Source organism: Dipodomys ordii, unplaced genomic scaffold (genome assembly GCF_000151885.1).
Source record: "Dipodomys ordii isolate 6190 unplaced genomic scaffold, Dord_2.0 Scaffold52, whole genome shotgun sequence".
Classification (NCBI taxonomy): domain Eukaryota; kingdom Metazoa; phylum Chordata; class Mammalia; order Rodentia; family Heteromyidae; genus Dipodomys; species Dipodomys ordii.
This window is the reverse complement of record NW_012267268.1, coordinates 5,438,159-5,462,160: the sequence shown is the minus strand read 5'-3', so window position 1 is coordinate 5,462,160 and position 24,002 is coordinate 5,438,159. Positions and strand designations below refer to the sequence as shown.

Here is a 24,002-nt window from a genome sequence, read left to right as displayed (position 1 = left end):
CCCGAACCCCGCCCAAAAAAAAAAATTAAAAAAAAATTAGTCCAGGAAGGAAAGTCTGTGAGACTCTTATCTCCAATAAACCACTAGAAAACTGGAAGTGGTGCTGTGACTCAAGTGGTAGAGTGCACGCCATGAGCTGAAGAGCTGAGGGACAGCGTCCAGGCCCAGAGTTCAAGCCCCATGACCGACAAAAAAAAGACAAAAAAAAAAAAAGCAGGGAAGGAATGATAAAAGTGAAATAATCAGACAAGCAAGAAATCATATGTCTTAAGCAGCTATTTCCTACTCAGGACATAATCAGCTACTATAATCATCTACCTGCTAACAGCTCCAGAATCATATAATTTAGGTTGAACTAAAATCCAGATGGAGTAAATTAGAGCCAATGTCACACATTCTCCATATGTGGTTTAATTCAGGCATTTATCGTAAGTGATAGAGTCAGTTATTTTGTTGCTTAAAGATAGAAACTGGAGCTAGGTACCAGTGGCTCATGCTTGCAATCCTAGGTATGCAGGGATATAATTATTTGAAAGCCTCATTAACTTAAGAGATCTAGGATGGGAAGAGGTCATTGGAGGGCTGGGAAGGTGCCTTAGTGGTAGAGTGCTTGCTTCGCATGCATGAGGCCCTGGGTTTGATTCTTGAGCACCACATAAGCAGAAAAAGCTGAAAGTGGTGCTGTGGCTCAAGTGGTAGAGCACTCGCCTTGAGCTGAAGAGCTGAGGGACAGCGCCCAGGCCCAGAGTTCAAGCCCCATGACCGACCAAAAGAAAAAAAAAAAAGAGGTCATTGGAGATAGCCATTCTGCAAAACTTTTTTGGGTTTGGTGACAGATTGAAGCCAAGAACTTGTCACTCATCTGTGAGCTCCACATGATTTTTATCTTTTTACAAATTTGTAGTCTATTAAAATAAAAAATCCCAGATGACTAAATCAATGTGAGTATTGTAGGTCTGATGTGTCATGAGTCTCAGAAATGGAAGGACAAAGAGTGAACAAATGCAGCAGTAGTACTCACTAGACAAGACAGTGTGCTGAATATGAACCATACAACTTATGGGTAGAGGGAAAAACTGGGAGAGAGCGAGGGAAGGGATAACACTGCCCCAAAAGAAATATACTCTTTACCTGACTTATGTAACTCCTGTGTACATAACCTTTATAATAACAATAATTTTTTAATGAACTATACAACTTGTTGGAAGGAAAAACTGGGAGACAGCAAGGGAAGGGGTGAGACTATCCAAAAAGAAATATACTTTTTACCTGACTTATGTAACTGTAAACCCTTTGCATATCACCTTTATAATAACCAAAAAATTTAATAGTCCTTCAACTAGATAGGGTAAATCAACATAAAGGTTTAACAGAGGTAACACTTTTGACTTTGTTTTTTTTTTTTTTAAAAAAAAACATGATTAATGCTGTTGTACAGGTTTCCTCCTTCCCCTTTAAGTACCCACACACTTCATCTTTTCAAATGAGAAAACAGGTTTATAAGCACTCAGAACAGATTTTCCACCAAAGGAAGAAATAGTATTATCTTAGTAAAGGAAATATTTCTGGGAGGTCTGAACATGTATAAGTAGATGAGTGATCTGAATACCTGACTGTTGATGTTAACATCAATGTTTGATGGTGGGGATGACAGAGAATTATTCTCCACCTCAATCTGTTTGAGTTTCTCTGTGGCATCTTTCAATGCTAGTGGGAAGAAAAAAGGCAAGTTGTTACAGCAGCTATAATAGGATACAGATATGAGTTTTGTTTTTCCACAACACCAATTACCATCAGCTAAAGTAATAATTCAGATGAAGACAAAAGAAGTACACATTTTCCCATAACCAATATATATTTTACATTTCTTTTCATATATGTTCCAATATATTCCTTTCCAATAACTTGATTAAAAGTTAATCCTCCAGGATGGGAAGGTGGCTCAGTGGTAGAGTGCTTGCCTTGCATGCATGAGGCCCTAGGTTCAATTCCTCAGTACCACATAAGCAGAAAAAGCTGGGAAGTGGCACTGTGGCTCAAGTGGTAGAGAGCTAGCCTTGAGCTAAAGAGCTGAGGGATAGTACCCAGGCCCAGAGTTTAGGCCCCATGACCAGGAAAAAAAAAAAAAGTTAATCCTAAGTAGGATCACTGTTCTGTGTCTGAACTGCTATTAAAACAACAACTACCTACCAATTCTCAATAGTACATGCGCTTAGGGTTTATCAGCCAAGAGACTTACAGAGAACAGTTGTTAAATGTCTTTTCTTTAACGTCAACTCAAACTCATGTCTAACCTTAGTACTCGGTTATCTGTAGCCCTGATCTTGACTATACATTGCTTAAAATTAAACTCATTTTGGAGAAACTGATGAAAAGGCAACTATTTACTCAGTTATTAACTTCTATAGTACTATCAGGTATGATGCAGATCAGGCATCTTGTCTTCAAAAAGTCTAAAATACACTACAAATAAAGTCTTCTAATTACTAAAATGATTATGTGTTAAGTACAATTCACGTTTAAATTAAACATATTTAAGTTAACTGTCCTGAATTAATCTTTTTTTTTTGTTGGCCATGGGACTTGAACTCAGGGCCTGGATGCTATCCCTGAGCTCTTTTGCTTAAGGCTAGCACTTTACCACTTTAAGCCACAGCTCTACTTCCTGTTTTATGAATGGTTACTTAGAGATAAGAGTCTTACAGGACTTTTTTGCCCTGGCTGGCTTCAAACCACAATCCTCAGATCTCAGCCTTCTGAGTAGCTACGATTGCAGGTATGGCTACCAGCACCAGCCCAATCTTACTCCTCAGAGATTAATTTGGTCTGACTTTGAATTCTTACCCAGTCAATTAACAAATAAATCTATTCAATACCTAATAATTTTTATATAATCAGGTAGAAGAAAGAAGGAAGGGCTGGGAATATGGCTTAGTGGTAGTACCTAGTATCCATGAAACCCCAGGTTCAATTCCTCAATACCATCTGAACAGAAAAAGCCAAAAATGGCACTGTGGCTCAAGTGGTAGAGTGCTAGCCTTGAGCAAAAGGAAGTTCAGGGACAGTGCCCAGGCCCTGAGTTCAAGCCCCAGGACTGGCAAAAAAGAAAAGAAAAAGAAAGAAAGAAAGAAAGAAAGAAAGAAAGAAAGAAAGAAAGAAAGAAAGAACAAACGAACGAACTATGAAATCATGACTGGGTCAAAAGGATCTTCTAAAAATGATCATTAATAAAATGTAGTGAATTGTCTCCCTGGTTGGACATCAGAATCAAATGGATACCCTTGAGAAATTCTGATTCCCAAGGCTTACTCTTGAAAAATCATATCAGAATAACTGGAGATAAGATTCCTGTCATGAAACTAAAACTCTTCAGGTTTTACTGTTCAAAACAGAGTCATTAATTTAATGCTGGTATTCCCAAATGGTATCATTTATGTATTCTTTCTTTATTTTCGGTCATGCAGCTTGAAGTAAGGACTTGGGCACTGTCCAAGCTTCTTTTGCTTAAGGCTAGTACTCTACCATCTGAGCCACAGCACCATCTCTGGCTTTTTCTGTTTATGGGTACTGAGGAATGGAACCCAAGCCTTCATGCATGATAGGAAAGCACTCTACCACTAAGCCACATTCCAAGCCTTGATGTATTCCTATCTCTGGTTTTGTTATGCTTCAAATTATCTTACAGTGAATTTCATACAAAGCTGTTATCACACACATTTTAGTTTATGCTGGTTGTTAATAGTTTTTGGTTAAAATGAAGCTGCTGCTACTTCCATAGGACTGAGAAACCTCCTGAGATGGAAGATAAGGTGATTTAAAAAAAGGGATTATTTTTACCTACCTATGTAAATCACAACAAAATGTATAATAAACTAGATATCAAGACCAAAAAGATCTCACTCTTAACATAAAAACGATCTAATTAAGCCATAATTAATGCCTTAAGTGCTCTAATTAATATAAGCTCATGCCTATATTCCTAGCTATTCAGGAGGTAAAAATCTGAAGACTGAGATTCAAATCTTCCCCAGGCAGACAAATCCAAGACACTCATTTTGTAAATTGACATTTTACTTATTTATTTATTTATTTATTTTTTGTCGGTCGTGGGGCTTGAACTCTGGGACTGGGTGCTGTCCTTCAGCTCTTCAGCTCAAGGCGAGCGCTCTACCACTTCCGGTTTTCTGGTGGTTTATTGGAGATAGGAGTCTCACGGTCTCTCCTGCGGTCTCTCCTGCCGGGGCTGGCTTTGAACTGCGATCCTCAGATCTCTGCCTCCTGAGTAGCTAGGATTACAGGCGTGAGCCACCAGCGCCCGGCTAAATTGACATTTTATTTATTTTTCCAAGATACTCTTTTATCTCCAATTAACCAGAGAAAAGCACAATTTAGAGATGTGGTTCAAGTGGTAGAGTGCTAGCTGTGAACAAAAAAAAAGCTAAGAAGTGCTAGGCCCTGAGGTCAAGTCTCAGTACTGAAGGGGAGAAAAATCTATTTCTCACTGATTGACCTTAACAAAATGTAATCAAGTTGAACTAAGTTACATTAATGAAACTCCTACAGTATGGAAGAATTTCTCTGGCAATAACCTCAACAGCATTTAAGCTCCGCTTGAGTATTTTCTATTATAAGGAGTTTACTAACTCTTAGATATTTATCTCTAATATATGGCAGAAAATTCTTCCCTATGCTGATACAAAATATGAAAAATGTTCATTTATGAGATTCAACAATAGCCGGGCACCAGTGGCTCATACCTATAATCCTAGTTACTCAGGAGGCTGAGATCTGAGGATCATGGTTCAAAGCCAGCTGGGGCAGAAAAGTCCATGAGACTCTTATCTCCAATTAACCACCAGAAAACTAGAAGTGACGCTGTGGTTCAAGTGGTAAAGAACTCACCTTGAGCTAAAGAGCTCAGGGACAGCACCCAGGCCCAGAGTTCAAGCCCCAGGACTGACAAAAAAAAAAAAAAAGATTCACCAATAGACCAGCATAAAATAAATTCTTTGCAAGCAAGGCACTAGTGGCTCATGCCTATAATTCTAGCTACTCAGGAAGCAAAGATCTGAGCATCAAAGCCAGCCTGGGCAGGAAAGTCTGAGACTTTTATCTCCAATTAACCACCAAAAAACCATACAGGAGATGTAGCTGGAGTGGTAGAGCACCAGCTAGAATGAAAAAGCTAAATGACAGTAAACAGTCAAACCCCAGTACTGGCATATATCATAAAAAAATTCTTTGCTATAGCCGACTTCAAAGAGTTTGTACCATTATCAGATCTCATGCTTTTTAAAAAAGGCATCTCTGGTTTATTCCATGTTGTCCTAATCTAATTTTATTTGTTAACAATTTTGTACTCAATAAATGTTTAATACAACACTGAAAGAATTATCATAGCACTGAAGGAATTACGTGTGTGTGTGATCATAGCACTGAAGGAATTACGTGTGTGTGTGTGTGTGTGTGTGTGTGTGTGTGTGTGTGTGTTCCAGTATTGGCGTTTGAACTCAGGACCAAGACCTGTCCCTTAGCTTTTGTTTTGTTTTATTCTAATCCCTGGGGCTTGAATCCTGAGCCTCTGTGTGCTCAAGGCTAGCACTCTACAGTGCCATTTCCCACTTTTTCTGTTTATGTGGTACTGAGGAATGAAACCCAGGGCTTCATGAATGCTAGGCAAGCACTCTATCACTAAGCCACATTCCCACCTCTCCCTTAGCTTATTTGCTCAAGACTAGCACTTAAGCCACTGTTCTACTTCTGGCTTTTTGCTGGTTAATTGGAGATAAAAGTAGTTTTACAGGGGCTGGGAAGTTGGCTCAGTGGTAAAGCGCTTGCCTTGCATGCCTGTGGCCCTGGGTTCGATTCCTCAGCATCACATAAGCAAAAAGAAAAAAGCCGGAAGTGGTGCTGTGGCTCAAGTGGTAGATTGCTAGCCTTGAGCTGAAGAGCTGAGGGACAGAGTTCAGGCCCCACAACCGGACCCCCCCCCAAAAAAAAAAAAGTAATCTAAAGACTTTCCTGCCCAGGCTGGCTTTGAATTGTGATCCTCAGATCGTAATCTCTTGAGAAGCTAGGATTATAAGGCTTGAGCCACTGGCAGAATTATACTTTTTTTTTTTGTCGGTTGTGGGGCCTGAACTCCGGGCCTGGGCACTGTCCTTTAGCTCTTCAGCTCAAGGCTAGCACTCTACCACTGAGCCACCTTCCCAGCCTGCAATCTACTATCTTAAAAAATCCAATCATATTATTTTAAAAATTTTAACATATCAAGTGAAATTTTATTTTTGTGACCCTGATCTCAGACATTACAAATACAATTTAACAAATACAATTTAATTACAGTAGAGGTTAATGAAACAGCAATCATTTATTTAGCTAGGCATTTGTAGTGGCTACCTAGGGAACAACAGAAAAAAAAAGTTAACTTCCTTACTAGTAGTACTTCAGCATGTTCTCTTAGCCAGAATCATTTTTGTAACTGTTCATTGAACTTCTTATTTTTGATTTATTAAGTGCTATTATACTGTGCAATATTAGGAAACTGTTTAAGCCAAACTCTCAACAACAGACTTCTTTTTTTGGCCAGTTCTGGAGCTTGAACTCAGGGCCAGGGCACTGTCCCTGAGATTCTTTTGCTAGCACTCTATCACTTGGGCCACAGCACCACTTCTGGCCTTATCTGTTTATGTGGTACTAAGGAATCACGCCCATGCTAGGCCAGCACTCTACCACTAAACTACATCCCCAACCTCCACAGACATTTTTTAATAGGCAAATCACTTTCACCTTTTAAGTTTGAAAAAACTTAAGAAAAGCAGTACATTTTTTGTGGAACTGGCCAACAATAATCTTCACCAATAATGAACTAATGGAATATTCAAACCTTCTGTGCTCTCAAGAAAATCTTTTTTTTGGGTCCAGTCGTGGGGCCTGAACTCTGGGCCTGGGCGCTGTCCCTCAGCTCTTCAGCTCCAAGCTAGCGCTCTACCACTATGAGCCACAGCGCCATTTCCGGCTTTTTTCTTTTTTCTTATGTGGTGCTGAGGAATCGAACCCAGGGCCTCATGCATGCAAGGCAAGCACTCTACCACTGAGCTACCTTTCCAGCCCTCTCAAGGAAATTTTTAAGGAAGTTTTTTCTTGTTTTGTTTTTTTCTGGGTCCAGTCGTCGGCCTGAACTCTGGGCCTGGGCGCTGTCCCTCAGCTCTTCAGCTCAAGGCTAGCTCTCTACCACTTGAGCCACAGCGCCACTTCCGGCTTTTTTCCTTTTTGCTTATGTGGTGCTGGGGAATCGAACCCAGGGCCTCAGGCATTCAAGGCAAGCGCTCTACCACTGAGCCAACTTCCCAGCCCAAGGAAGTTTTTACTAACTCTTTTTTTTTTTTTTGGTCAGTAGTGGGGCTTGAACTCTGGGCCTGGGTGCTGTTCCTCAGCTCTTCAGCTCAAGGCGAGCGCTCTACCACTTGAGCTACAGCGCCACTTCCGGTTTTCTGGTGGTTTTATTGGAGATAGGAGTCTCATGGTCTTTCCTGCCCGGGCTGGCTTTGAACCGCGATCCTCAGATCTCGGCCTCCTGAGTAGCTAGGATTACAGGCGTGAGCCACCAGCGCCCGGCACTAACTCTTATTTTGTACTCAAGGAGCATGTAAAACCCAAGAATGAATGTTCATAAGTGTATAAATAATAACTCATAGGTAATACTGTTAATGCATTACTTTAAAATTTTTCCAAAGTTCTCCTAAATATAAAAAAGTGTTAGGAAGGCATAATTGTTCTAAACTAATTTATTAACTAACTTGATTAACTAATTTACTATTCTGAAAAAATTAAAAACCTGACTATTCACTAAAATATTCTTGGAGGAAGTGATTTAAATATTTAATTTCAAAAGGAGATAAAAAAAAGTGCCACTGACATATTACAGAACATTTACTTACTTTCACACTCCATTTCAGGTTCCTCTAATCCAGTTGGTCTGGAGGCTTTGTTAATATCATCCAGTGCTGGGGTTGTTTCCACAGTATCTGATGCCCCAACTATATCACCAACAGTTGTTTTTAACAAGTCTGGACTATTGAGCAAATCAATACTCAGAGGCAAGCTATAAAGGTAATAGAAAACTTACTTAGAGAAGAAATTTATCATGAAAGGAATTTAAAATACTAACAAAAATCGCTGTTGGAAAGTAAGCATGAAAGTTTTGTTGAACTAGCTTCATTCTGCTTTCAAAATCCTTCCAGCAATGAATCAAAGGTTATTTCCCCCTGAAATAAACTAAGAGGGAAAAGAAACTATTGAAAGTATCAAGTTACAAAAGAAAACAATAGCCAGGCGCCAGGGCTCACTACTGTAATCCTAGCTATTCAGGAGGCTGAGATCTGAGGATCGCGGTTCAAAGCCAGCCCGGGCAGGAAAGTCCGTGAAACTCTTATCTCCGATAAACCACCAGAAAACCAGAAGTGGCTCAAGTGGTAGAGCCCTCGCCTTGACCCGAAGAGCTGAGGGATGGCGCTCAGGCTCAAGCCCCATGACCGACAAAAAAAGAAAAAAACAATAGAAGGGCACCAGTGGCTCATGCCTGTAATACTAGCTACTCAGGAAGCTGAGAGCTGAGGATCACAGTTCCTGAGACTTTTGTCTCCAATTAACTAAAAAAAAAAAAAAGGAAGTGGCATTGTGGTTCAAGTGGTAAAGCGCTAGCCTTGAGCACATGGAGGCTCAGGGACAGTGCCCAGGCCCTGAGTTCATGCTCTACAACCGACCAAAAAAAAGGATTCTTAGATTCAAGAAACAAAGGTGAGCCTTATTACATACTGAGACCACAGCACAGATTTAGGAAAAAGAAGGAAGTGCTCAGAGCATTCCTTCTAGCTATAAAGATGGCAGATAGAAGTTGTGGGAAAGAATACACAGAGCCCTGGGAGGTATGCAGAGGATTTCTCCCCTCCCTCCCCCAAAGTATTATGCAAGAAACTCCTCACAACCTGGAAGGGAGCTACTTGAATGAATTATAGGAAACTTTTGGTTCTCACTGGGACAGGGTACCTGTTTCAACAAATGTACTGAAAACCAGTAGTTTACAGTGCACAGAACATTCAGGAATGTTTTGTCTCTTAAGTGGGAAGCAATTATCCCAGACTAAGCACTGCAACAGACTCACCTAACAAATCATAAAAGTGAGTCCTGTGGGGTTGGGAATGTGGCTTAGTGGCAGAGGGCTTGCCTCACATGCATTCTGAAGCCCTGCCTTTGATTCCTCAGTAAAATAAAAAAAGCCGAAAATGGTGCTGAATGTTAGCTGAATGTTGCAGAATAAAAGTTCAAACACAGTGCCCAGACCTGAGTTCAAGCTCCAGGACTGGCCAAAAAAAAAAAAAAGTGAGTCTTGAAAGGGCCAAGCTGTATTCAAGTAACTCAACCACATACAAATAAAACTCAATTAGATTTAGAGTACTACCAAAATACTTAGCACCAACCAAAGTAAAATGCCCAATGTCAGACTTCTACCAAGCCAATGAGAAATAAAGCAAGATTTACCCTAAGAATGTACAGTTAATGTAGCATGCCAGAATCAACTAATGTATTAGCTTTCAAGTGCCAAAACCAGCATTTGAACTTGGTACCTGACACTCACTGGCTGGAACTCTACCAACTGAGCCTGGGCTCCAAATTCTTATGTTTTTTTGTTGGTTGTGGGACTTGAACTCTGGGCCTGAGCTCTTCAGCTCAAGGCTAGAGCTCTACCACTTGAGTCACAGTGCCACTTCCAGTTTTCTTGGTTTACTGGAGATAAGAGTCTCATAGACTTTCCTGCCTAGCTGGCTTTGAACCACGATCCTCAGATCTCAGCCTCCTGAGTAGCTAGGATTACAGGTATGAGCCACCAGTGCCCAGCTCAACCCCTCTTATTAATAAATACTATTACATAGGTATCTCCATGGATGCAGAAAAGCATCTGACAAAATCTTACACCATCACAGTAAAAATGCTCAACAAATTAACAGCATCTCTACAAAATAACAACAAAAAAACCCTCAAAAATCAAAATCGCAAGAATTATTATCTTAATGGTGAAAAATAAATGCTTTCTCCTGTAAGTTAGAAAGAGAAAAGAGATGTCCATGCTCTTCTTCATTGTACTAGAGGTTCTAACTAATTCAATAAGGAGATGGGGCAAGTAATACAAGTAAAGGAATACAAAAACACTCCTAAAATTAACCAAGTTCAGAATTTTCAAAATACAAGATTAATATACAAAATCAAGTATATATTTTTACACTAGCAGTAAACAAATTAAAATTAAGAAAATAAACCCATTCATGGCAAAAATCAAGGAATACAAACTTCGGAATAAATTTATTGAAGGGTATGTAGAGCTTGAGACACTGAAAGTATAAAATAAAGGAGAATCTAAATAAATAGAAAGACACCTGTTTATGTAGTAACACTTATTGTTGTCAAGATGGGAATTCTCCACAAACTGGTTTGCATTCATTACCAAAATTCCAGAATAATTTTGTTGTAGAATAAATTAAATTGATTAGCCAACCTTTTCTTTTTCTGGTCCTGGGGCTTGAACTCAGGGCCTGGGCACTGTCCCTGAGCTTTTCAAGGTTAGTGTTCTACCACTTGAGTCACAGCACCCCTTTTGGCTTGTTCTGAGTTTTATTTTTCTGTCTGTGATGGCTTCAATTTGTGATCCTCAGATCTCAGCCTCCTGAGTAGCTAGGACTATAGGCATAAGCCTCTGACACCCAGCTTAATCTTAATGTTTATATGGGAATTCAGAGGAATTAGAATGGTCAATGCAATTGAAAAGAAAGGAGGATATACATTATCCAATTTCTTTCTTTTTTTTTTCTGGTTAGTCATGGGGCCTGAACTCTGGGCCTGGGCGCTGTCCCTCAGCTCTTCAGCTCAAGGCTAGCGTTCTATCACTTGAGCCACAGCGCCACTTCCAGCTTTTTCTGCTTATGTGGTGCTAAGGAATTGAACCCAGCACCCACCCATATGTGTCTGTGAGCATGTTTCCAGAGACAACTAGATCATAAAGGATTTGACTTAGTGACTTAATCCATTAAAAACCTAAATAGAGGGGCTGGGAAGGTGGCTCAGTGGTAGAGCGCTTGCCTTGCATGCCTGAGGCCCTGGGTTTGATTCCTCAGTACCACATCAGCAAAAAGAAAAAAGCTGGAAGTGGCGCTGTGGCTCAAGTGGTAGAGCCTTGAGCTGAAGAGCTGAGGGACAGCGCCCAAGCCCAGAGTTCAGGCCCCACTACCGGACCCCCAAAAACAAACAAACAAACAAAAAAACCTAAATAGACTATTAGGAAGTAGTGGGAAACCATGGTAGGCAGGGCCAAGTTGTAGAAAGCAGATTGTAATGGGGGAGAGGAAGGGGTGTTTGAAGGACATATTTTACCTTAGCCCCTTCGTGTCTTTGTTCTGTTTTCCTGGCAGGAGTGATGTGAACTGCACTGTTCTGCCATGCACTCCCTGGTTGTGGGGGCTGAACTCTACCACTTGAGCCACACCACCACTTCAGCTTTATTCTGCTTATGTGGTGCTGAGGAATCGAGCCCAGGGCCCCATGCGTGCAAGGCAAGCACTCTACCACTGAGCCAGCTTCCTAGCCCCTAATATATACGTTTTCAAGACAGAATCTCAACATATATCCCAGGCTGACCTCAAACTTGAGATCTTCCTGATTGTAGCTCCTGAGTACCAGGATCACCTTCTAAATTACAAGCATGTTAGTTATAGAGCTACCATTCCTTGTTCCCAGAATTTCTTATAGTTAATTTTTGTCAAGACAAATCAATTGGTGACTAATAAAAACAGCTTGGTACTGATACAAGACCAATGGAATAGAAGACCCAGAAATGAACCCACAGACATATAGCCACCTAGTATTTGATAAGAAAGCCAATAACAAAGGATGGAAGATGGCCTCTTCAACAAATGGTGCTGGCTGAATTGGCTACAGACATGCAGAAAACTGAAGTGAGATCCTTATATATCACCCTACACCAGAATCAGTTCCAAATGGATCAAAGATGTCAATGAAAAGAACAGATACCCTGACAATATTACAGGAAGGGATAGGGAAACACTAGAGCTCCTTGGCGCATATCAAAATTTCCAAAGATCCCAGAATCACAACACATCAAAGAAAGACTAGATAAATGGAACTGTATGGAACAGAAGAGTTTCTGCATGACAAAGGACATAGGCCTACAGAATGGGAGATCGTTACTAGCTTTGTATCAGATCAGACAAGGGCCTCATAGCTAAAATATACTCAAAGCTCAAAAAAATTAAACTTGCTGGGCACCAGTAGCTCATGCCTGTAATCCTAGCTACTCAGGAGGCTAAGATCTGAGGATCGCAGTTCAAATCCAGCCCAGACAGGAAAGTCCATGAGACTCTTATCTCCAATTAACCACCAGAAAACCATAAGTGGCACTGTGGCTCAAGTGATAGTTTGTTTTGAGCTGAAGAAGAGCTCAGGGACAGTGCCCAGGTCCAGAGTTCAAGTCCCATGACCACCAAAAAAATAAAATAAAATAAATAAATAAAAATTAAAACTTCCTCAAAACAAATCATCACAAGAAACAACAAGCCAATTAATAAATGGGCGAGAGACATAAAGAGTGGCTTCTCCAGCCGGGCGCCAACGGCTCACACCTGTAATCCTAGCTACTCAAGAGGCTGAGATCTGTGGATCATGGTTCAAAGCCAGCCCAGGCAGGAAAGTCTGTGAGACTCTTATCTCCAATAAACCACTCGAAAACCTGAAGTGGCACTGTAACTCAACTGGTAGAGCACTGGCCTTGAGCTGAAGAACTGAGGGACAGCACCCAGGCCCATAGTTCAAGCCTCATAACCAAGAAAAACAAAACAAAACAAAAAAAGAATGGCCAATAGACACATGTTCAACATCCCTGGCCATAAAAAAAATGCAAATCAAAACAACATGGAGATTCCACCTCACCCCAGTAAAAGCCACTAGACAACCATGTTCATTGCAGCATTATTTACCATAGCCAAGATATGGAAGTAACCCAGATAACCTTCAGTGGATAAATGGATCAAGAAAATGTGGCATCTATGGGCTGGGAAGGTGGCTCAGTGATAGAGCGCTTGCCTTGCATGCATGAGGCCCTGGGTTCGATTCCTCACCACCACATAAGCAAAAAGAAAAAAGCCGGAAGTGGTTCAAGTGGTAGAGCGCTAGCCTTGAGCTGAAGAGCTCAGGGACAGCGCTCAGGCCCAGAGTTCAGGCCCCACGACTAGACCCCCCCCCAAAAAAAAACAATAACAAAAAAGAAAATGTGGCATCTATACACAATGGAATTCTATGCTTCCATAGAAGAATGACATTGCCCATTAATAAGGAAATAGAAAGACTCGGAAAAAATTATACTAAGTGAAGTAAGCCAGACCCAAAGAAACATAGGCTTCATGGTTTCCCTCATTTGTAATAATTAGAATGTACCTACAAATCTACAAGTAAACCCAACAGATAGTAAAAGACAAATAACTACCCTTGGACATGATTAATTAAACAACAGTCTGAATAAAGGAGGATATTCTTATGAGAAGATCACAAGGGCTCAATAATTATGTTCATATGATCATATAAAATGATGCTTTATTGGGGCTGGGAAGGTGGCTCAGCGGTAGAGCGCTTGCCTTGCATGCTTGAGGCCCTGGGTTGGATTCCTCAGCATCACATAAGCAAAAAGAAAAAAGCCGGAAGTGACGCTATGGCTCAAGTGGTAGAGCCCTAGCCTTGAGCTGAAGAGCTGAGGGACAGCGCCCAGGCCCAGAGTTCAGGTCCCACGACCGGACTCTAAAAATAAATAAATAAATAAAATGATGTTTTATCGAAATGAACTCCAAGTAATGGAAGCAAGGTCCGGTCGGTCGTGGGGCCTGAACTCTGGGCCTGGGCGCTGTCCTTTAGCATTCAGGTTCAAGGCTAGCACTCTACCACTTGAGCAACAGCACCACTTCTGGCTTTTTTCTTTTTGCTTATGTGGTGCTGAGGAATCGAACCCAGGGCCTCATGCATTGCAAGGCAAGTGCTCTACCACTGAGCCACCTTCCCAGCCCTGCAAGAAATTTTTTATTGTACTGTTTGCAGTTTTTCCCCCCACTCCTGTCCTTTTTTCTTTGGTCTTGTATATAAGTTTATCTCGTTTGGGGAGGGGAATGGGAAGCACATAAACGGTGGGACAAGGATGAATCAATTCAACAGTGAAACCCACTAGACACTATGTCTAAAATAACTATACAACTTTAGTGGAAGGAAAGTCAGGAGGGGGAAAAACTGGGAGAGAATGAGGGTGGGGTTCAAAAGGAAATGTATTGATTACCTGACTTTTGTAACTGTAACCCTCTCTGTACATCACCTCTACAATAAAGTTTAAAAATTTCACTGGAGAAAAGACTTTCCAATAATCGTGCTAGGACAATACCTTGGTTTTCAAAAATGTATTCTACAGACTGTGGAACTCCATGGTCATCTGCAAGTATACACTTATGCGGCAATTAAAGTAGGGAAAAAATGATGAAATTCTGGCCTCCCTATACTGATTTTGTGTATGTGTGTGCGCGCACGCACACACAAGTGCACCAGTCGTGGGGCTTGAACTTAGGGTTTGGACACTGTCCCTCAGCTTTTTTTTTTTTGGGTCTGGTTGTGGGCTCTGAACTCTGGGCCTGGGCGCTGTCCCTCAGCTCTTCAGCTCAAGGCTAGCACTCTACCACTTGAGCCACAGCACCACTTCCGGCTTTTTTCTTTTTGCTTATGGGGTGCTGAGGAATTGAACCCAGGGCCACAGGCATGCAAGGCAAATGCTCTACCACTGAGCCACCTTCCCAGCCCCCCTCAGCTTTTTTGTTCACGACTAGTGCTGCAACAACTTGAGTCACAGCTCCACTTTCAGCTTTTTAGTGGTTAGTCTGAGGTAAGTCTCATACGCTTTCCTGCTGGGGCTGGCTTTGAATTGGGATCTTTAGATTTCAGCCTCCTGAGTAGCTAGGATTAGAGTTGTGAGCTTCCAGCTCCCAGAAACACAATGGGTTTTTTTCTTTTCTTTCTTTCTTTAGTCAACAGCTTGCTTCAGATGCATTACCTCTTTAACACTAAATATCTATCTTGGGAAACTCAGAACATCAGTTCATCTTCCTTTTCCAACTGGTCCTCATTACTCGCTCCTACCTATGTCATATGTGTCAACAGTGATTGACACATAGGACACTGGTGACACTGAGTCTTTTTGTTTTTTGAAATAAGTCTAACAAAAAGAGGCAGCAGTAATGTTAGGAAGAATAGAAGAAAGAAAAACAGTAGACTGCTGGAATTTGTGGAATGAGTAAATTGGAGTTCATATGCTCCCTCTAATATATGTTCATAGTTTTTACATTTTCAACATTAATATTTATTTTTTGTTGGTCGCAGGCCTTGAACTCTGGACTTGGGTGCTGTCCTTGAGCTCTTCAGCTCAAGACTAGCACTATACCACTTGAACCACAGTGCCACTTCTGGTTTTCTGGTGGTTAACTGGAGATAAGAATCTCACAGACTTTCCTGTCTGGGCTGGCTTGGAACTGTGATTCTCAGATCTCAGGCCCCTGAGTAGCTAGGATTACAAGCATGAGCCACCAGCACCCGGCTCTTTGAGATCTTATTTCCAATTAAGCACTAAAAAAAGCTAGAAGTAGAGCTGTAGCAAGTGATCTATCACTAGCTCTAAGCAAAAAAGCTCAAGGAAAGTGCTCAGGATTTCAGGCATGGCACAAATAAATCCTAAACCTTCTGTTAAAAAAATACCCAAAGCAAATTAGATGATAAATTGAGAACATAGTTGCAACTTGAAGGTTTAATTCTCCAATATATATTCAAAGAGTTTCTTATACCTGGTATAGTAAAACACATGTGTAATCCAACACTTAGGAAGCTGAAGAAGGAAGATTATAAATTTGAAGTCAGCCTGGGTTAAACTTAGAAAGAGTCAAAAACTAAAAATTAATCAACCTGATTTATGTAACTGTAACTTCTCTGTATCTTTATAATAACATTTTAAAAATTTATCCAGGTGCTGGTGGCCCACGCCTGTGAACCACCTAGCTACCTAGGATGATGAGATCTGAGGATCAGGGTTTCTAACTAAGCCCTGGCAGTGAAGTCTGTGAGATTTTTTTTTGACAGTCCTGGGACTTGAACTCAGGACCTGGGCACTATCCCTGAGCTTCATTTGCTCAAGGCTGGCATTCTATCACTTGAGCCACAGTGCGACTTCCAGCCTTTTTTGTTTATGTGGTACTGAGGAACTGAACCCAGGGCTTCATGTATACAAGGCAAGCACTGTACCACTAAGCCACATTCCTTTTTTTTTTTTTTTTTTTAAAGTTGTGGGGTTTAAACTCGGGGCCTAGGCACCATCCCTGAGCGTCTGTGCTCAAGGCTAGTGCTCTATTACTTTGAGCCACAGTGTCACTTCCCATTTTCTATGATCAATTTGAGTTGAGTCTCCTCTAACACTTTCCTGACTGGTTGGCTTTGAACTGTGATCCTCAGATCTCAGCCTCCTGAGTAACTAGGATAACATGCCTGATCCACCAGCACCTGGCTAAGTCTGTGAGACTCATCTCCAATTAACAACTAGAACACTGGAAGTGAAACTGTGGCTGTGGTAGAGTGCTAGCCTTAAGCCAAAGAGCCCAGGCCCCAAGTTCAAGCTCCACAACTGTTCAATAAAACCCAAAATAGTCTAGCACAATTCAAAAACTTAAAACTACCAGGCCTGTTTTTTAAAAAGGGAGTGGGAGCCACAATAAGAATATGCAAATTCTAGAAAAAATGCAAATAGCTCTGAAGCATACAAAGAATAATTTAACTGGTAGATATGTTGAACATATCCACCATGAATCCTGACTATGGTATTAGTTCCATGGATGTTTATCTGTTAAAATTCATCAAATACTTTATTGTTTGGTTTGGTTATGGGAAGTGAATCCAGAGCTTCAAGCACATTATCACTGAATTACACTTCCAAATTCTTCATCAAGTACTTGAAATACAGTCTATTGTGCATCCAATGTACCTGTACAACGCTGTAAGAACAAAAACAGGTGTCATTTTTATTTTTATGGCACAATCTAACATTTGATGATACTTTGTTGGTAAGAGAGATAAATGCTGTCATACTCTGCTGGCCAAATGTAGATGCCTCCTCTTCCCCCAAAAGGAATTTTTTTTTAAGCAATATCTAGATAATTAAAATGCATTTACCACCAGATCAATATCATAATCATGTACTATTAAAAGTGGAATCAATCCATGGGAATTTAAGCATAGTACTTAAAAAATTAATTCTAAAGAACATTACTCAGTTGATAAATTGTTGAATATGGTATGGGTTTAACAATTCTGAAACTAGCACATACTGTACAAGGGGGCAAACATGGAATACTAACCACTGGGTGCTAGATTTTTCACCAGTAGAGAAGGGAAATGGGAACATGGAATTGCGGAAAGCAAAAGAAAACCCTGGGTACTGGTTTGGAAGTAAGAATATCAACAATCAACATGAACAGATAATTTAAGCATACATATCAGTTTTTTAACTCTATCCACTGAGTTTGGAAGTAATAACATTCACCATTCACAGTAGCATTGTACGTAGTTAGGGCCCAGATTTCCTGTGAAAACACCAACTACTTAAATGGAATCAAGATCCTTGAATTTAAAAAAGGGCTGATATCAGGACTAAAACTGAGGAAGAAACAAAGTATGGAACCTGTGATGTCAAATGTTACAAAATACTATGTTCAAACTTGTGGTAGAAAGATTCAATTTAGTGGTATTCCCCAGAACCAGCTGTGGGGCAGTTTAACTGTTAAAATAGTAACAGCCACAAAATACAGAATTAGTCCATGAACACACATAGATTTTTTTGTTTTTTGGTCGGTCGTAGTACTTGAACTCTAAGCCTGGGTGCTATCCCTGAGCTCTTCAGCTCAAGTCTAGCCCTCTACCACTTGAGCCACAGTGCCACTTCCAGCCTTCTCTGTTTATATGGTGTTGAAGAATCGAACCCAGGGCCTCATACATGTGAGGCAAGCACTCTACTGCTGAGCCACCATCCCAGCCCTACATGTAGATTTTTTTGTGTCAGTTGTGGGGCTTGAACTCTGGGCCTGGGTACTGCCCCTCAGCTTTTCAGCTCAAAGCTAGTGCTCTACCACTTGAGTGACAGCACCACTTCCAGCTTTTTCTGCCTATGTGGTGCTGAGGAACTGAACCCAGGGCCTCATGCATGCTAGGCGAGCACTCTACCACTGAGCCACCTTTCCAGCCCCTAGATTTTTTTAAAAGTTGTTTTAGAATACCAACTAGTGTAGAAAGATACTAATTAATCATCATTTTGCCACCATCAAAAGTGACAACTGTTTCATCATTTGTGAAGGTTTTTGAGACATAACATTTATATAAAGTATTTGATGTTACAAAAATAGGTAACTTTACAATAGAGAACCTAATAGCCATCACTTTAACCAGCAATCCAAGTTAACTATATCAGCATCAGAACAAAATGACATGAAGTACTCTCTGATCCAATATATTAAGTCATTTTTCTTGCCATGATGTACAACTTGAATAAATTCATATTAGCAACACTATGAAATACTTAATATTTAGGAGTGCAAATGTTATACAAGATAAGGCGAGATTAAGGAATTGCTGCTGAAGTATAGTCACAAATGTCTGAGATGCTGCTATAAACAAAAATATTGAGACACTCGTTAACTTGCCCAGGTAATTGTAACCCCTCTGTATGGTATTTTCATGATAAAAAATAAAAAAAAATATTGAAACAATCAGGAAATGTGGACAGAATATATTAGGTTGTAGTATCTTAGAATTTATTTTCTGAATGCATGTGGTAACCACCTTGTGAATAACACTTTTATCCAGATGCCAGTGGCTCACACCTGTAATCCTACTTAGGAGGCTGAGATCTGAGGATTATGGTTTGAAGCCAGCCTAGGCAGGAAAGTCTATGAGACACTTATTTCCAATAAACTACTCAGAAAAAAGTTGGAAATAGACTGTGACTCAAGTGGTAGAGCAGTAGACTTGAGCAAAAGTAGCTCAGGGACAGATCCCAGGTCCACAGTTCAAACCCCAAGACTGGCAAAAAAAAAAATCTGAATGCAAAAGCTGATTATCTCTGCAAATTACTCTTAAAATCGTTCAGAGGGGAAAAACATTCTTCCATTTCCCATACATTAAAGTCATCTTTTAAAAGAATGAACCTCAGCATAGCACTCTCCTACTTAAAATCCACTATAAAAAGAACTTTCAATGAGTGATTTTTTTTTTTTTTTTTTGCAGGAGGGTAGGGGGTGGGGGGTGGGGAGTTGGTCATAGGGCTTGAATGTGGGGCCTGGGTGTTCTCCCTGAGCTCTTTTGCTAGAGTCACAGCACCACTTCTGGTTTTCTAATGGCTAATTAGAAATAAGTGTCTCTCCAACTTTCTTGTCTGGGCTGGCTTTGAACCGCAATCCTCAGATATCAGTCTCGTGAGTAGCTAGAATTACAGGTGTGAGCCATCAGTATCCAACTGCCCCCCTTACACCAGTCATCTTCTTTCTAAGGTAAGTTCTACTCAAAATGTTTTCATTTCCACTCAAATATCATCTCATTCCATGTGACTGCTGTTATTTCAGCCTGAAATATTCTTCTGCTATGGCTCATGCCTGACTTCTATTGAAATATCTTTCAAAGCCCACCTCTTATCCTGTAACCATTCAAAGTGACATTACCTGGGCTGGGAATGTGGCTTAGTGGTAGAGTGCTTGCCTAGCATGCATGAAACCTTGGGGTTGATTCCTTAGTACCACATATACAGAAAAAGCCAAAGTGGTGCTGTGGTTCAAGTGGTAGAGCACTACCCTAGAGCAAAACAGCTCAGAGAAAGTGCCCATGCCAAGTTCAAGCCCCAAGACTGGCAAAAATTAAAATTAAAAAAGTGGCATTACCTTACTGTCTTCATAGCACCTGTCACTACTTGAAATCACCTTTATCTACTTGTGTATTATGAGCTTCCTTCAATAGGATATATATTATGACAGTACCAATGACTATTATATTCCCAGAATGTATGACAGTGCCAATACATAGAAAATTAATAGCCCTGGATTACTAATTTTGATTTAATAACGAGTGTGGAGCTACAATTTTCTTAATTTAAAAAATTATCTTAGCCTGGCACCAGTGGCAAGTGACAAAAAAAAAAAAGTAACTAGTTCACATGCGCTATAGCACAGCAGTGACACTTCGCAATTACCTGTTCCGTATTTCATGAATAACTAGGAAAGAGGAATTTGAAGATTCCCAATACAAAGTAGTGAGAAGATAATCAGTACATATTGTGTTCAAGCACTGAAATATTAACTGTATGCCATAAACAGGTATAATATGTGCTAATTAAACAAAAATTGATATAGAAATGTGAACTATCTTTTTTGTCAGTCATGAGGCTTGAACTCTGGGCCTGAGTGCTGTCCCTCAGCTCTTCAGCTCAAGGTTAGCGCTCTACCACTTGAGCCACAGTGCCACTTCTGGTTTTCTAAGTGGTTTATTGGAGATAAGAATCTCAAAGACTTTCCTGCCCAAGCTGGCTTTGAATTGTAATCCTCAAATCTCAGCCTCCTGAGTAGCTAAGATTATAGGCCTGAACCACTGGCTGTGAACTATCTTGATTTGATCATTACATAATGCATGAATGTTTCAGTGTCCTTCCACGCCCCATAAATTTGTCCAATTAAAACAAAATAGGGCTGGGAATGTGGCTTAGTGGTAGAGTGCTTACCTAGCATGCATGAAGCCCTGAGTTCGATTCCTCAGTACCACATAAACAAAAATAAAAGCCAGAAGTGGTGCTGTGGCTCAAGTGGTAGAGAGCTAGTCTTGAACAAAAGAAGCTCAGGGATAGCGCCAGGCACTGTATTTAAGCCCCTGGACTGGCACCAGTGGCTCAGGCCTGTTAATCCTAGCTACTCAGGAGGCTTAGATCTGAGGATTGCAGTTCAAGCCAGCCCAGGCAAGGAAAGTCCATGAGATTCTCATCTCCAATTAACCACCAGAAAACCGGAAGTGGTGCTATGGCTCAAGTAGTAGAGTACCAGCCTTGAGCTGAAGAGGTCAGGAACAGCACCCAGGCTCAGAGTTCAACCCCACAATCGACCAAAAAAAACGAAGTGAGACTGTGGCTCAAGTAGTAGAACTTGGTAGAACCTGGCCTTGAGCACCTAAGCCCTGAGTTCAGCCTCCAGGACTGGCACACACAAACAAAGCAAACAAACAAATATTATATATGCCAACATTTACATGTTATAAAGCAAAAACAATAAAGTATGGAGAGTATCTCTCATTTTTCAGAATTGTTTTGTGCTTATACATTTAGTACTGAAAGTATTGTTCTTAGTCAAAAACATTATCTACACAGAATTATCAATTGCTAATGTGTATACTATCCAGTTAAATAATCATGAGATATAGTTCTAAAGATTATGAACAACAGTATGGGCAAAAAAGCATAATATGGCCACTTTGAAAAAAATTATCTTTAAGTAGTTGTACAAAGGAGTTTTAATTCAATGTTACTAATTTTGAAGAGTATCCAATATGTAGACTATTCATCTAAATGACGCCTTATAAAATCTCAAATGTTCATTTCAGAGATATTCGAAACAGTAAAGCTTTAACTGCTTATTATATATTTGGGAGAAAGTAAAGAGGTTAAGTGTTTACTTCAGTAGAGAAAAACTCTCAGCATGGCAGGAAACAGAAAGACCATAGAATGTGTCAACAAGAAAGGCAATAAGAGGAAAGCATCTGTTATGCTAGAGGAGATCAGCATACTTCTTATACTTCTTATAATATGTTACACAACAAAATAAAAAACAAAACATAAATGAATCTTACAGTGTCCAGTAACTTTAGATAGACTCAGACAAATCCACTATTTCTTAGAGAAATATGTACAGCAGGTCATTTAAAATTTTACTGCTCCTTCTTCAAGAAAGTTTAACTGCAGTCTACAAACTTGAGAACTATTGAGGATTTGCAATCTACAAACAAGCAAATATTTTAAAGGGAGAGAAAAAAAATCACCTAGTAAAATCGGGTAATTTATTCCCAGGTATCCGTGTTACACAGATGCAAACTATAAAACCCAAATACTTTCTAATGCAAGTAATTCATCATCCTACAATAGGTAGTGACAAATTTGACTGCCACAGTGCTTTGTTTTTATTTGTCAATTTGCCTCCAACAAGGAGAAACATTTATGAGATACTGGAAAATTTAGACAAAAAGAGTTCTTAGAAAACACTAATAGAGTGCTGGGAAGATGGCTCAGTGGTACAGCGCTTGCCTTGCATGCATGAGGTCCTGGGTTCAATTCCTCAGCACCACATAAGCAGAAAAAGCCAGAACTGACACTATGGCTCAAGTGGTAGAGCACTAGCCTTGAGCTGAAAAGCTGAGGGATAGCACCTAGGCCCAGAGTTCAGGCTCCATGACCAACAACAAAAAAGAAAGAAAGAAAGAAAGAAATTACTAATAGCTGTAATTTCTATATGAGTATGATGGTTATACACCTTTATGAATACACTAAAAATCACTGAATTGTGTATTTTAAAAAGTTTGCTTGTTAAGCAGGTACTCTACCACTTCAGATACACTTCCAAGCTGAATTTAATACTCGTTCTAAAATCTAGTTCATCATTCCTCAACTACATGCAAATTATGTCACTTGAAATTTTCTTTTGCTGTTAAGTTTCTCAGCCTGAAATAATTTGTAATGATGCTTCTCATTCTAAAAACAAAAATCTAAAGCAATGCCAAGAACCTTAACTTCTTTCTAGTGTTTTAGGACCTTCCTTGCAAGTTGTAAAACTGTCCATCTCCACAGGAAAGTATATTTCTTGATGCTGTAGATATAATTTTTATTATTCATTACCATGTGTGCCAAAATGTGGTTTCCATTCAATCAAATGATATGTATGTAGTATTTGTTCTAGTGATAGAAGAGTAAACAAAAATACCCTTGTTGGAGCTTTCAATCTGTTGAACACAGATGACAAACATAAGCATATAATATGTAATATAACGTGATGAAAAGAAGATAAAGGTTGAAGGCAAAGGGAAATTCAAGATTAAAGGTGTACAGTTAAGAGTGGTCAGGAAAAACTTGGCTGATAAGCAATCTAAAGGAGTATGACCCCTAAGAGATTCAAGGAAGGAATATTAAGGCAACAGAAATGTACAGTGATCCTGGGAAGGAACACAATATATGTTTGAAGAACCAGAAGAAAATTCTTTTGGAGGTGGGTGAGCAAGTTCAAGAGTGGCATAAGTGATGGGAAAATCATGCTTGCCTATCATAAGGTGTGACCAAGGATTGATGTGACAAGTGATGATCTTTATGACTGCTGAAGGAAATAGCAGACAATAGGTACTGAGCCATGTTTAGCATAGCCACTGAAGCAGTGGTTGCCAAAGACATGTAGGAAGTGATGGATCCTGAAGGTTTGTTAAACTATGGACTTATTTAGAGAGGAGACAAGGAGGGGTAAAGATGATGATTGCATGATCTACATGATCCACGGCAGCACTTCTCAGAACCAGTAGGTCTAAACAACACACTGGCCTAGCAACAGGAAAACTGACACTGCCAGTTCATGAGTAAGAAAAACTGTAGAGGGGAAAGACCAGAGAAGAGAACAATTATTCGATTCCGAACATATTAAAATTGAGACACTACAATTATTACTTCTGCAGGACTGATTCCATCTTTTTTTGGGGGGGAAGGGGGGTCGAGTTGTGGGGCCTGAACTCTGGGCCTGGGCGCTGTCCCTCAGCTCTTCAGCTCAAGGCTAGTGCTCTACCACTTGAGCCACAGCACCACTTCTGGCTTT

At 40.2% G+C, this 24,002-nt stretch overlaps 1 protein-coding gene across 2 annotated transcripts in view; it reads right to left on the bottom strand.

Annotated features, from left to right (window-relative positions):
* Positions 1-24,002, bottom strand: part of Epb41l5 (erythrocyte membrane protein band 4.1 like 5) — a 128,177-nt gene that overhangs the window by 24,061 nt on the left and 80,114 nt on the right. For both annotated transcript variants that reach the window (XM_013020689.1, XM_013020690.1), the window contains exons 16-17: positions 7,941-8,104; positions 1,610-1,707 (exon numbers count right to left, since the gene is read on the bottom strand). In XM_013020689.1, coding sequence (XP_012876143.1) covers positions 1,610-1,707; positions 7,941-8,104 — 262 coding nt within the window. The remainder of the gene's footprint in view (positions 1-1,609; positions 1,708-7,940; positions 8,105-24,002) is intronic.